Source organism: Cupressus sempervirens, chromosome 6 (assembly GCF_028749045.1).
Source record: "Cupressus sempervirens isolate cs-2001-9-10 chromosome 6, ASM2874904v1, whole genome shotgun sequence".
Classification (NCBI taxonomy): domain Eukaryota; kingdom Viridiplantae; phylum Streptophyta; class Pinopsida; order Cupressales; family Cupressaceae; genus Cupressus; species Cupressus sempervirens.
Window position 1 is genome coordinate 20,269,106 of NC_143123.1, and position 14,086 is coordinate 20,283,191.

The 14,086-nt window shown below is 32.3% G+C and overlaps 1 protein-coding gene across 6 annotated transcripts in view; it reads left to right on the top strand.

The window, feature by feature from the left end:
* The first annotated feature begins 8,738 nt into the window (after positions 1–8,738).
* LOC149550855 (uncharacterized) overlaps positions 8,739–14,086 on the top strand; it is an 87,858-nt gene continuing 82,510 nt past the window's right edge. For all 6 annotated transcript variants that reach the window (XR_016352628.1, XR_016352629.1, XR_016352627.1 and 3 more), the window contains exons 1-2: positions 8,739–9,032; positions 11,983–12,102. Coding sequence is in view for 3 of the 6 variants with exons in the window: in XM_089786435.1 (XP_089642561.1) it covers positions 8,844–9,032; positions 11,983–12,102 (309 nt within the window). In the remaining 3 variants the exon portion in view is untranslated. The remainder of the gene's footprint in view (positions 9,033–11,982; positions 12,103–14,086) is intronic.

Genomic DNA, 14,086 nt, shown 5'->3' on the forward strand with positions numbered 1-14,086 from the left:
TATGATAGATGATGCTAGTGCAGAGATTAAAGTAATCAGGCTTTATTACTCTCCAATTATATTTATGAATTTATATTTAACATGTAAGTTTTAAAACTATATCTTTCATAATTTGAAATTTACACACTTATAGTTTAATAATAATATTTTGATAGTTATAAATGTTTGTAATGTAACTTGTGGGTTATCCTTCAATTGTCGAGTACTTTTATGTGTCTGGCATGTACGCAGGACATGGTTGAAAAATGTATACAAGTGAGCCAATTTTTACTTAAAATGTATGAAAATATATATTATTGAACATCAAAGCTTAATATTATGTTTGTAAGCAATAAGGATGTTGGAACAAATATGTTCACTAGACTGGGTTAGATAATGTATGCAATGAGTGACAATGAAGATGTCCCTACTCACCTGATTAAAATTTTTATGGAGGAATTTAAAGAACAAAAGCAATTTATTGATTACTTTCAAAAGATTTGGTGTCATGATGAGAGACGTATTGGTAAGATTATATATATTTTTTCATTAAGGTATATTAGTATTTATATCACTTATTTATTTTGTTGTATATATGCTAAGACAACTCCATACTTTTCTTAATAGCAATGTGGGCAAAAAGCTTTAGAGGTTTCTCTCATGTGAATCCAGAAACTAATGCTTCCATAGGGTCGTACCACATGTACATCAAAAATACTACCTAACAGACTATTCTAGAAAATGTACAAGGAGAATGGATTGGCTTATTCATGTTCTTCTTTATAGGGTAGAGCCATACAAAAATAAGAGATACTTGCAATTATCTTGGTTTCCGACTAACTTTAAAAAGGAGAGATATTACATTATTGCTTTAGAAAGATAAAAAAGAATACCAAATACATATTGCTACCCATATGACATCCTTCCTGATATATATAAAGTAAGAAGTCAAACCATTTCAAACAAATAGTATCTTGTGAGAAAATTTGGGCCAAATTCACAAGTGTGTGATTGTTAGTGGGCAAAACGAGGAAACAAATGCAAACACATGCTGAAGATTTTAGATCTACTAAAGAGAAACAAAGTAAACAAAGATCAAATTGTTGGTAAGTGTCATTTGAGACTTATTTTTAATATTAATATTTTAATGATTTTTATATTGCAATGAACTACCTCAACTAACCTTATTGAACTACAGATGATGTTACTACATTGGTTGATGAAAATGATAAAGCTGGAGGGAGTTCTCATCATGAAAATAAGAACACTGGTAATATCAATAATTTTTTACAAGTAAGTGTTAAATTATTTTATGGTTTAGAAAATTAATTAAGTCTTATACCGATTGCAGATGATTCTATTCCTTCAGAAAATCAAGATGTGCTTGGAGTTGTCATTGTTGAAGCTCAAAGAACTGGTAAGTTTTAACACCCACATTTTTATAATGAAATATCTAGTGTTTTAAATTAGTTTTTTGAGTTAATAATGTTTATTTTTATTATAGATGGTGTGAGATCATCTGATACTTATAGTGATGAATTTCAAAATTGCATTGATTATGTCAATTCAATGCTCCAAAATTTGCCAAGTACAAAACATGAAAAAAAACCTATTCATGCAGTGTGTTGTGAGATTTAGAAATAATATGCATGTAAATTTCTCTTCATCTTCCAAAGTTGAACCAATTCTTGGTTCAGACAACATGCCTATAAGATGAAAGTCACCATGGTTTAGTCCAAGCAAAATGCTTAAATGTCATTCTATTCATCGAAGAAAAAATGTTGTCTCAAAACTTAAATAAAAGAGTTGAGGAGCACAAAAGTTTTCAATTCCCCTCTATACGCTCTAGAAAGCAAAAGAGAAAAAAAGGTCATTAATTGCTCAGACATATCAATACAAGAAGAAATAAATATTCTCTCGCAACAAGGTGTGTACATTTATTCAAATGTACTTTATTATTTTCAATAGCTCAACACAAGTTATTTTTATTTCATATGTTAAAAATATGTCAATATAGGTTTTGTTGATCAAGGAAATGCTTGTTGGCGTCGCTTGCCTTTCTCTATTGATTTGAATCAAACAATAATAGATGTCACATAAGTAATAAATGGTAATCTATTAACTATTAACTATTTTAATTAATAGGCAAGAGCCTACAACGCATTGGTAAATTGCGAGCCTCTCATCGTGGAGGTCTTGAGTTCGAATCTACTCACGATTAACACATAATAATAATTAACCTTAATAATAAATAACCTAGGCTTCAGCCGTTTACTTATGGTGATAAAAAAGATAAACCACAACATATGTCACCTTCTTTTGTTGATCTTAACCCGACATCAACAATAGTGGATGCAAGCTATGGTAACATTATTATAATCACAATTTCAATTTATTCTACAAAAACAAAATTATGAATAAAAATAGATTAATTTTAAATCTTTATCTTAGGAATCAATTTCATCTAAGTTGGTGTATTATATTGTGCATGTTATTTCAATGTTAGATGATCAACAAATGGATCAAGAATATGTGTCACCCTTTTCTATTGATCTTAACCAAACAATAAGAGGGGCAATGCAAAGTGAAGATGGTGAAGAAATTATGAAATTAAATTAAATTTTCGAAGACTTTAATTTGGTATCTAATTTTTGTGACTAATTCAATCTTTTTACAGGTGTTGATGACACCTATATGGATGATCATGTTGTCATTTGTTAATATTCTCCTTTTCATATATTATAATGTGTAATTATGTAAATGATTTTTTTTTGTTTGACTTTCTATGTATGGGCAAGGAATGACAGTTTTCTTACTGGTCCTTTCCTCTACTCTATTTGCAAATTAAATAAATTTTTGTAAATTATAATTATAACAAAACAATACCAAGTAATTTAATTTAAAATATGATTTTTTTTTTATATATAGTCATTTATGATATGAAATTTTCATTTTAATAAGGCAAAAGAAAAGTGATTAAGGGTTGTATTTTGTAATTTATTATATGATATTTTTAGAAATCTAAATTCACTAGAGAAAAATACTTTAATTTGAAATAAATTGTTCTTATAATGATTAATAGAAAAATATTCTATTTTGATATATCTTTTAAATTTTTACTAATATAAATATAAACACACTTTTGTTTTTAACTAAATTAATTAAAAATCTTATTATCTAATTAATATTGTCTATTATAGTTATGTTGAATTATATGAAACTAATATTTATCCATTCAATACAAAAATAATTAAATTATACTATAATATATATTATAATAAAATTGAATAAACAACAATTTCTAAAAATTAAATAATATGAATTATGATTAATTTTTTATATTATATATTAATTAAAATTGTTATAATTTTCAAAATAATAGAAACCAACTATACATAAAATATAAAAAATGTTTTAAAAACTTAAGTAGCATTGACGGATGAAAATACCTACACTGGCTGCAAAGTACTACGGCTGGAGGCTCGACAATTTAGGAGTATCGTCATCACCTAGCATGAGGGATGGCCATTCATGATAGACCCCATGCCATCTAGCCCGCATGGTGGGGCTGGCTAACTGTTGTCCCCGAGACAAGGAACACATAGGTATCAGAGGGTATGTGGAGTACATCCTCACCATGTGTTTATATTGTGACATAAATAGAAGGGTTTAGAGGGTAATAATAAAGTGTAAAAACATACACATAACCAAGGTAAAGTATAGGCAGGGCATATTATAAAATATATATAGTTTAATTAGAACATGGAAACATATATTAATATAAGGAAATAATGATAAGTTATATGGAAAGTAACAAATAAATAAACGAGGGAGAGAGAGAGTGTGTAATTGTCATTACTTGTGCGGTCCACCTCTTATTTGGATTGAGTTTTACAATGTATTTATTTTTATTTGGATCTGACTTATTACAAAAGGACTTAAGTTATTCTTCTCTTCATGAAGTACTCATTTATTTCAATATTCATCCATTGTAGAAATCTCTTACATTAGAAACATATATATGATAATGAAGCAGGTTAAATTTTATTGGAAATTGTCAACACTAAATTATAAATTGCCTTAGACTTCTATTTTGCCTTAAGTTTTACCAGGGTCACCTCAATTGCTCTCCCTAATGGGGTGTTAGGAAGATCCATTTCAAATGCCTCTCAAAACTACTACCAACTTTTTCTTTTTGAAAGAGGGGTAAATGCTTTGACTTGGAGCTATGAACTAGTGAGGCCACAAATGGGGGACCTCATCCCCATTAGATTTGAACCTTGATGGCAAGGATAACAACTCAACAACTTAACCATCACAACATGCAACTATTGGCCAAAACTACTACCAACTTATTGAAGTTTTGGAAAGTCTTTTTTTTTCTTGTTTTAATTGGAGGCACTCTTCAATCCTCATATTGGCTCATCGTTGTATGTACAAAAGTGCACAACTACTAGTTATTATATTGTTAGAGAGAAATATCTTAAATACTGTTACAAATCGTATTAGATGCTTTGGATGCACAAATAATTGACCTCTTTTGATTTAATTTGGAATAAGAGGCATCTATTCTACCAAACAAATAATTAATTATTGCTTTTAAAAGAAAACATCCTAAATATTTTTATACCCATAGTATTAGATGCTTTGGATGCATAAACAATTGACCTATTTTATTTCAATTTTTAGGACTAAGAGGCATCATCCATTCTTCCAAATTGTGAAGGGAAATATCATTTCCTCATCCCTTTTAATAAATAAGGGTTGCATTCAACAAGATTTGGTTCTTGGTAGTTCCTTTATGAGTCATTCAACTTTACCAACATATTTGATATTTGAAACACCAACTACATAATTTATACATGTTTTACAAATGTCATAAGTTTTTAAAATGGTAACCATATTATAGAAGTAGGAAAATTTATTTTAATATTGGGAAATCCTTCTTTCTTGCTAAGGCAACTTATCCAACCATCTTTAGAAGCTAATGTCCATTCTAAACCAATCGACATTCTAAATTGCATGACTCCATGAGGCTAAATATAACACATGGGATAAACTATCTCACAAATTTATTTTCTACATTTTAACACTTTTCGTATATAACTTGACGATGAGTACCTCCTGTAGACACCTAAAAACCTTTAGAAAATAAAGTATTTTTATTTTCTGAAAAAGTCCTGATGACATCATCATTTATTAATTAATTATTTAATTAATTTTTATGCCATTAAATCCCTTTATCTTAATTAAAAATATTTAATTAAGGAATCCCTCCCAAAAATGTTTAAATCTTATTTAAACATTATTTCCTTATTTATTAATTATTTAATTAATAAATTGACCAAAAATCCTAAAATAAATAAAAAATTTATTTTTTTCCCAAAAGTTGGCCAATTTCCTTATGACCAATAACCTCTTCCAAAATCTTCTAATCCTTCTTTAATTTTGATTAAAGGCTAATCCCATCATTTCCTACCCCTAATCCCAACTCAAAATATTTAATTAAGATTAAATATTAATCCTCATGTTTATTAAAAAAGTTTTAATAAATATCTCCTCAACCCAAACCCTTGAAATAAATAAAACTTTATTTATTTCCTAAAAATCTAATTTATCCTCATCCTAAGAAGTTCTAGACTCTTCTAGAAAGTCTCCATCCTCATCCTAGGAAATTCTAGACTATTCTAGAAAGTCTTTATCCTCATCCAAAATCTAGACTCTTCTAGAAGATGTCTTTAAACCTAATCCTAATCCCCTCCTAACCTTGTCACATTCCCTAAACATGGGTTAAAACTTACTAACCCAAGCCAAAGTTAACAAATATCTCTTCCTTCACCCACCCTCATTAAATGCCATCCACTTGTCTATTCTTAAGCTAATCTTAAACCATCCTAATCCATCCTCTAATCATTTGCACAAGCCTAAACAAGCTTAAAACATTTCTAATCAAGTCCAAGTCGAATTTGCTCTCATCACCCTCAAAATATCTCAACCATAAAACTTTATGAAGTCCACTAGGTCATAAATGACTCTTACAAGCCCTTTTATTGCTCTTACAAGTCATTATGAGGGTCTTTATGAAGATTTTATCTCTTGAGCCTCCTTTGTTGACTCATCCTTGCCCTTTCCTCCATCCTCTCACCATGTGACATGTGTCACTCCTTGATTGGCTATAAGGAAGCACAATCCATGTGCTCTCCTCTCATGCAATCTGAGCCTTCCATAAGCTTTTTCCCATCCTTGCATCTTAGCCCTCAATCCCTCAAGCCTCTTGCCTATAAATTGGATCCTTCCCCTTTGCAAAATAACACAATCCATGAAGTAAAGTTATAATGCTATTTTGAGAGCCAAATCCATACTAAAGCCATCTATCCACACCAAAAATCCACAATCATCCATTGAAGCCCTTTTTGAAGCATAAAGCTTGAGCATACATCCTATCTATTTAGACAAAGCTACTCAACAAGAGAGCTTCTTATTGAGAGAGCCCATTAATGGCTCATATTCTCAATTAAGAGCTCATCTTAGTCTATCTTGAAGTTTATGAATTTTGTTTAGTTTGTAGAAGCTTTATTTAAATTTGGTTTCTATTAGCATACTAACATTTTCTCATATACACCTCCAACCGTTCAACTGCCCTTGTTCTATCGTTACTGATCTTGAAGGCATTACATTTTAGAATGTCTCATTTCCACTTTTCATGTAGTGTGAAAAGTACACAATCTTTCTTCCCATGCTTCTTTTGATCTTTTCCAATGGCCAGTTTACAATGAAGTTGATGAGTGTGAGTTTTTAATTGATAAATAAAAGTATTGGTTCTCAAGAGATATGGGCCCTTGTGTATGTGAGATTGAACTCTTCCATATAATACTTTTTCTTTTCTTCTTAGCCGATGCCCTAATAATGCTTGTAGAGCTTCTCCATGACAAAAACCTTTATCTCTTTACTATTCGTGGGGCAAGTACTAAAGTAAATGTCCTATTTACTAAGCCAATTGTTATTTGCTACATCAAGTCTTCTTTATTTTACACAACATGTCATTAAGACAACCTTGGGTCATCAACCCTCTTCCATTTGCTGATTTCTTTATAAATATCTTACAAGTCCCACCATAGCAATTGCTTATGTTTCTATTTTTTTGTAGTGCAAAAAGTAGACAATCTTTCTTCACATGCTTCTTTTGGTATTTTTCAATGGCCAATTTACAACAAAGTTGATGAGTGTGAGTTTTTAATTGATAAATAAAATTATTGATTCTCAAGAGATATTGGCCCTTGTGTATGCTTTTTGGTGACGATTATGAGAGAGATTGAACTCTTCAATATAATAATTATTCTTTTCTCCTTACCCCTATGCCCTAATAATGCTTGTAGAGCTTCTCCATGACAAAAACCTTCATCTCTTTACTATTTGTGGGGCAAGTACTAAAGTAAATGTCCTAATTACTAAATAATTTGTTGTTTTGCTACATCCAAGTCTTCTTTCTTTTATGCAATATGTCATTAAGACAACCAACCCTCTTCCAGTTGCTCTTTTCTTTATAAATATGAGTTGGCCTAGTGGTAGAGAACTTAATAGAGGTAGTCCTAACTTCACTCGAGATGATATCACAAGGGACTGAATTTTCAATTTTGTACTTCTTTAAAATCAAGTATTTTTAAATTCACAATCATAGAGTATAACAAGAAAAAATAGAGACCCAAAAATAACTTGGGTAGTTTTTTAATACCATAGCCAAATCTTTCATCTTCTATTTTGAAAAGCATAAAATGCTTTCAAACCCCTTAAAATTCACTTCTTTAACATTGATAAATTATTTTTTTGTTGTTTTAGCTATGATTAGATAATGAATAATGAATACTACCTTCAGAATAAAACCTATGCTAATTAGATTCCTTTTGAAGCAATTCTTTTTCTCAATTTGATTGTATGTGTTTATTTAATATCAATGTTTGAGATCACACTTTCTCATCCATCATTGAAATGAGTGAGAAGGATATAAAGATATGCAAACTAGTTTGGTTTCTGAGATAAGACTGTGTGAGAATTTTTAGCATCAACATTTTGGATCACACTACATGATCCATTTCATGGATTGTGGAAATCTCCTTTCAATGATATGCAAACTAGTCAAACAAAGAGAAATAAAAAACCAAAGAGAAATAAAAATGAAGATAAAAAGGTATACACTAACCAAACAATGGAAAATTTAAAAAGGCCTTCATGTGGAGTTCACATTTTTCTATATAATTCTTTTCAAATCTTATTTGTACCCATAAAAAACCATTCCATTCAATAGGGGAGAGGACCCAGTACTTGAACGCGTTCCAATAGTTGTGAATGGAGTTGTTCACTTGATACCTACACTTGTTGACTTAATGTCTAATTTTTTTGACAACATTGTACCAATACTTGTGACTTTAAAGTTGTTAGTACAATGCTAACTACCTAAAATTGAATAAAATGTACCTTTAGTTATAAAAATTAACCAATGATGTGATGCCACATCAGCTGTTCAACTATGAGTACCCTTTATGCACGACCATTGGTTTCACTTTTTTTTTGGGCTATTTTGGACAACTTGGCAAAAAGCATGCTGATGTGGCATCATAACAGGTGATGTGGACTTGAAACCTTAGTTATAAATAGGTGACTCACCAAATAAGCTACTGTAAAAAATTGAAAACGATTTGAAATTTTTACGTGGGGTTTTGATAAGCGTGAAGTTAGGATTTTCAAGTACTGGGTCCTCTCCCCTAGGGATAGGGGAAGCGGACCTTCACACCCAAATATAATGTCAGGCGTCCAGGGTGGACGGTCGGGACGGATTTCAGGTCTGCGTCCATCAAAAGTGCAACAATATGAGTTTGAAGGTGCTGAGCTGTCACCCACTCCCATCGTACACGTGGAAACGTGTTGCTGCGCTGGAAAAACCCAGGCTGACACGTCAGCACTCCACCATTAAAAGACGGGCGTTTGTTTTTGGTATCAGAGCGGGAATCGATATAGATAGGAGAGCCTTCTTCAATCAACAGCTTCGCAGGCAATTGGTAATTTCACAAAATTTGCGTGTTTTTCCCTTTGTTTAATAGTAGTTAGTTGTTTTCAAATCCTGAAAACAGATTTTTAAAAAAATTCTTTTACTGAATAATTTTCAATTCTTAATCCGTAGTACTATTTGGTTTAAAATCTCAAGCTTAGCAATTCCTTGTGTTCGAAAGAACATCACTTTCATGAAAAAAGCCAAGAAGATTTGAAAATCAGGGCAGTTAAGCTTACATGACTTTCTGAACAAGATTTGAAAATCACCTTGTCCAGGTTGGATTCTAGTTAATACATATTTTTTAACATATTTGTTTTGGTTATAGTTTTCAGACAATCCCTAATATTAAGAAGAGACTACTTAAGACAAATTGTGAATAATATTTAGAAAATCCATGGGTTTGAGTTTTAACCAATCCACCTTTTCTAATTATATCATTTGGTTAAAAATTTCAAACAGCCTCAATTCATAATGTTAAGAAAACATAATCTCTGGTTAAATTGTGACAAGACTTGAAAAATCAGGAGGTCGTAGTTTCAAGTCCTAGTCAGTCACTATTATTTAACAATATAAATGTTTAGAGATTTCGAGTTTCATCAATCCATATTGCTCAGAAAACATGACTTTGTGATAAATTGCAAAAAACAAATTCATCTGAAGGTATGGTTTGCAATTAGTCCATGCTCTTTAACATTTATTTTTAGGGATAAATAAGGGGTCAAACCCGAAAGTTTTGTATTAATAATGCTAAAAACAACATAGTTTAAAGCCAAGTAGTTCTTGAAGTAGTCCAAGAAAAAACATAAAGGAAACATATTCTAACTGAAAATGAGCAGCCTAAGTTTCGAGTTGACTCCACTAACCTAAAAGCTGAGCTTGTTCCACTGATAGATCAAATACTAGAAACTATAAGATCATTTTTGCAAGAGAAGTAGCAAAACAGGGTATGGAGATTTTTAGCTGTTACTCCTCAGCCTGAGGAAGTCAAAGATCCTTTTTCCTCCACGCCATGTTGCAGGTTCGGTCCCTGGGAGTCATCCTGCTCTTCCTTTGCTTCCTCTTCATCCTTTGACTCGTCCTCTGTATCATCCTCAGGCTCTGCTATTTCCTGCTTCCTACCTGCCTCTTCCGCTTTCTGCACATTGTTTTCATTTGCCTCTGCTTCTTCCTCCACAGTTTTGTCTTCTTCCTCATTCTCCTCTGAGGATTCCTCCCTTCCCAGGCCCTCAAAATTTTCATCATATATATATTGTTAAACCCAGCCCAAATGCTCTTGAGTTTCTATTGGCTAAAGCATTTTTAGCAATAGACTACAGTGAGGCAGTTTGTTCTTTCAATCAACCCGGTCTTGTTGAACTCTCAAAACTTCTAACATTCCTTTCTTTAAATGTCTGTGATGATTGCCATCCACACCTATCTTGGCTAAACCATCCGCTAAACTATTCTCTTCTCTATAGATGTGACTGATTGTAACTTGCTCAGATTTGTTAATCAGAGATAACACCACTTCCAAAAGAGAGTGCAATCTATCAGGTTGTTTTTGTAGTATTATCCTGTTAAAATCTGTTTTAAGAATATAACAAACCCTTGCTCACAATCATAATAGTTTGTAGAATTAAACATAAATATGAGATGTGCTTTTAGGTTTTGGTGAAATTAATCTAAAAATTACAGTTTATATATTTGATTCTTGAATCAAATAAAAATTTCACTACTTTACTCAGAAAAGAACGAATTTATCTACTGCACCAGCTGCTAATTTATTTCAAAATCTGCAGTGATCTACTTTTTAACAGAGTAACACGGGGATGCGTCCCCCCACTTTTTGCCCCACGCACTGGGGACTTGGGGACTTTGTTCCCCCGTCCCCAGTGGTACCACCAATTTTCCGGTGTTAACTATTTGCTGATTTGACTATTTATGTTCAATGTTTGATGTTCCAATTCAATGCAATGTTCAAGTATTTACTCTTTTACATCTTTATATCTTATATTGCAATAAATCTTTTCATAACTAGCATTTTAAGTACCATATGTATAATATATACAATCCCCTGGTCCCCCCTCTGCCGTCCCCCTGCCGTCCCCAAATTAAGGCCCCTTTGTCCCCATCGTGGAAACTTGTTCCCCCATTCCCGTGCCCCCGTCCCCCAGGGTGGTGTAACTATGCTTTTTAATGAAATGCTTTTGAAAGACCTCCAAAACTACCTGATATTCAGTTCCACCCTTAGATTTGCCACAACCTGCTGCTAGTTGAAAGGATATTTTAATTCAACTATAAATAATCAGATTTGCACAATGGCAATCTCTGCATCAAATTATTTTAAGGAATTGAGGGTTTTGTTAAATCCAGATCTAAAGGGGTTTTGTTTTAACTTTTCAAGTACATTGAACCGTAGTTCCATATTCCACAGCAGTAAAATTCAGATAATAAATTTCTGAATGACACCTCCTCCTCATTCGGTCTCTCTTAAATAATTTGATTTTATTCCTTACATAGATTTAAATGATGATCAATCTTGAGTATACCAGCAACTACATTCTAGTTTAGGGGATGCTTTGACTACAAATATATTGAACATGACTCACTTTTAAAACAACGCGAGTCATCTTTTAATATAGCTGAAAAACAACCTACAAAAGCATGGTAAATGAGTTATAATTTTAACCCTTTTTTTTTAAATTTCAAATTTTTATTTTGGAAAAATCATACTCCTAGTTTCCCATGAAAACTATATTTTGACACTAGTATTTTATGCAATTGAATGTTTGCTTTTTGGTTGTTAAGACAGTCATTCAGAATTTTGGACTGTTTTAATGATTAATTCTCATCAAGTGCTTATCTTCTGTCCAAAAGTTTTTCCTCAGCATTGGAAAAATTTAAATTCAAATACAAATTCTTTGTTTTTTCTGTATTTGTTAAATTTGTCTAATAAGCATTTCTGAGAGGAATGGCAGGAAGCAGAAGCGATTGAAGCTGAGGCCGATATTAGCTGTCCAATTCATTGCGTGCGGGAAGTGCAAAGCCTTAGGGAATTCGAGAAAGTGCTAAGCGATGCTCAGGAGCACAATAAACTGGTGCGCTGTTACTTCTATAACATCTTTTTCATTTTAGCACACCTGTAAGTCCATCTGAAATTTTGTTCAAATATCCATCCCTTAGTACTCAAGAGTCAAGAGTCTACGTAAATTTCAAAATCATACAAATACAATTACATACTCGTCTTTTGTCTTCAGGTCATGGAATTTCATTTTTTGATAGATTTATCTCAGCCACCAAATACAAAATGTGTTTGAAATTGATAGGAAAAATTGACCACATTACATGGATTAGCACCATCTGACATGCAGGGTCTCTCCTCATAGCAAGGAAAAAAATGAGTTTATTTTACAAGTATTGACTGGTTAGGCAAATCTTTTCATTCTTAAAAACATAAATTTTTAAGGTTAATATCTGAAGAAAACATGAATTCAATGGTTATGAATAAATCTAATAACTTTTTAATATTCTAGAAAAACATGAGCTTTTTCCCTGATTTTTTTCTTGTTGAAAAATCTAATATTTTGGTTTGAAATACTCAATTGTGGCAGGCTTGTGATATCCCATCCTAGTCTTGAAGTCAAAATCATATACTTTATTACAATGGAAAATGTTATAAAAGATTTAAGAATTTTGGGGACAGGCTTCATTATGTTATTGCCAATACTGGGATATTTTGTAATTCTTTTCTAATGTATATATAATGAGGATTGTGTAAAATTAGCAGCCTAGTGAGCAGGCAATGTGCCTACTTTAGGGGCTAGCTGGAAGTGGCCGAGCACCATAACTCTTTAGCCTTGACTTGAGCTGCTTCATGCTCAACACAACTTGTAAAGTGGGTTCGGAACTTGTGACCTTTGTTTGTGTTTCTCAATGACTTGACCATTTGGTCTAAATCCTTGGGTGTAGATATAATTTTATTTAGATTGTAAGTTTGATGAAATTTGCTTTCCCTCAAAAAAATACATATGCTCTGATGCTAATTGATGCAAGGGTGCTAATCGATTGAAGGGTGCTCCCCTTGTTCATGTTTTAGACCAGGAATGAAATAAGTAGCCACACATCACAAAAGAAACAATAAATTACAATATTTATCTTGGGAAAATCCTCCAAATTGATGGAAAAAACCTAAGTTACCGGGTTCGGACCCTACTCTCCAGATCCGGATTTGGGTTCCCGCCCGGGTTTGTTATGGGTCCAGGCAGGGTCCTTCATTTGGACTGTGGGTCCACTTGGGTTCGTGCCAGTCAAATGAAGGACCCTGCGCGGACCTGCAGTGAATCCAAATGGACCCATGGCAAATCCAGGAGGTGGGGAACTTACAATAGATAAAATATCTATTCTGTGCTGTGATAAAGGGATGCATACAGATCCAAAAGGATTAGATTGCATAGATCTTGACTTGGATGTATTTTGAACTACAAGTGCAATTTTAGCAAAATCGGCACAAGTCAAACCTTTCAAATGTTTCCTTCTAGTTGTTTTCTTTTCATTTTTTGTAGGACTTTGTTTATGAAGAAGTTTATGGTAGTCGCAAAGATGGCAAAGATATTTTAATATACTTATTGGACTATCAAGTAATCCAGGCACCTTCACATCAATGGTGAAACCTCTTAGGTGGGGAACTTACAATAGATAAAATATCTATTCCGTGCTGTGATAAAGGGATGCATACAGATCCAAAAGGATCGGATTGCATAGATCTTGATTTGGATGTATTTTAAACTTCTTCAAGTGCAATTTTAGCAAAAAACTCCTCAAGCTTTGAATCATCAACACAAGTCAAACCTTTCAAATGTTTCCTTCCAGTTGTTTTCTCATCATTAGCTGTAGTACATTGTTTGTGAAGAAGTTTATGGTAGTCACAAAGATGGCAAAGATATGTTAATATACTTATTGGACCATCAAGTAATCTAGGCACCTTCACATCAAACTCTACAATGCACTGGAATCAGATTCTAAACCAAATCCATTATTGATTATATTGGAATAAGTTATGGCTTTTGTATTTTCCTTACCAGT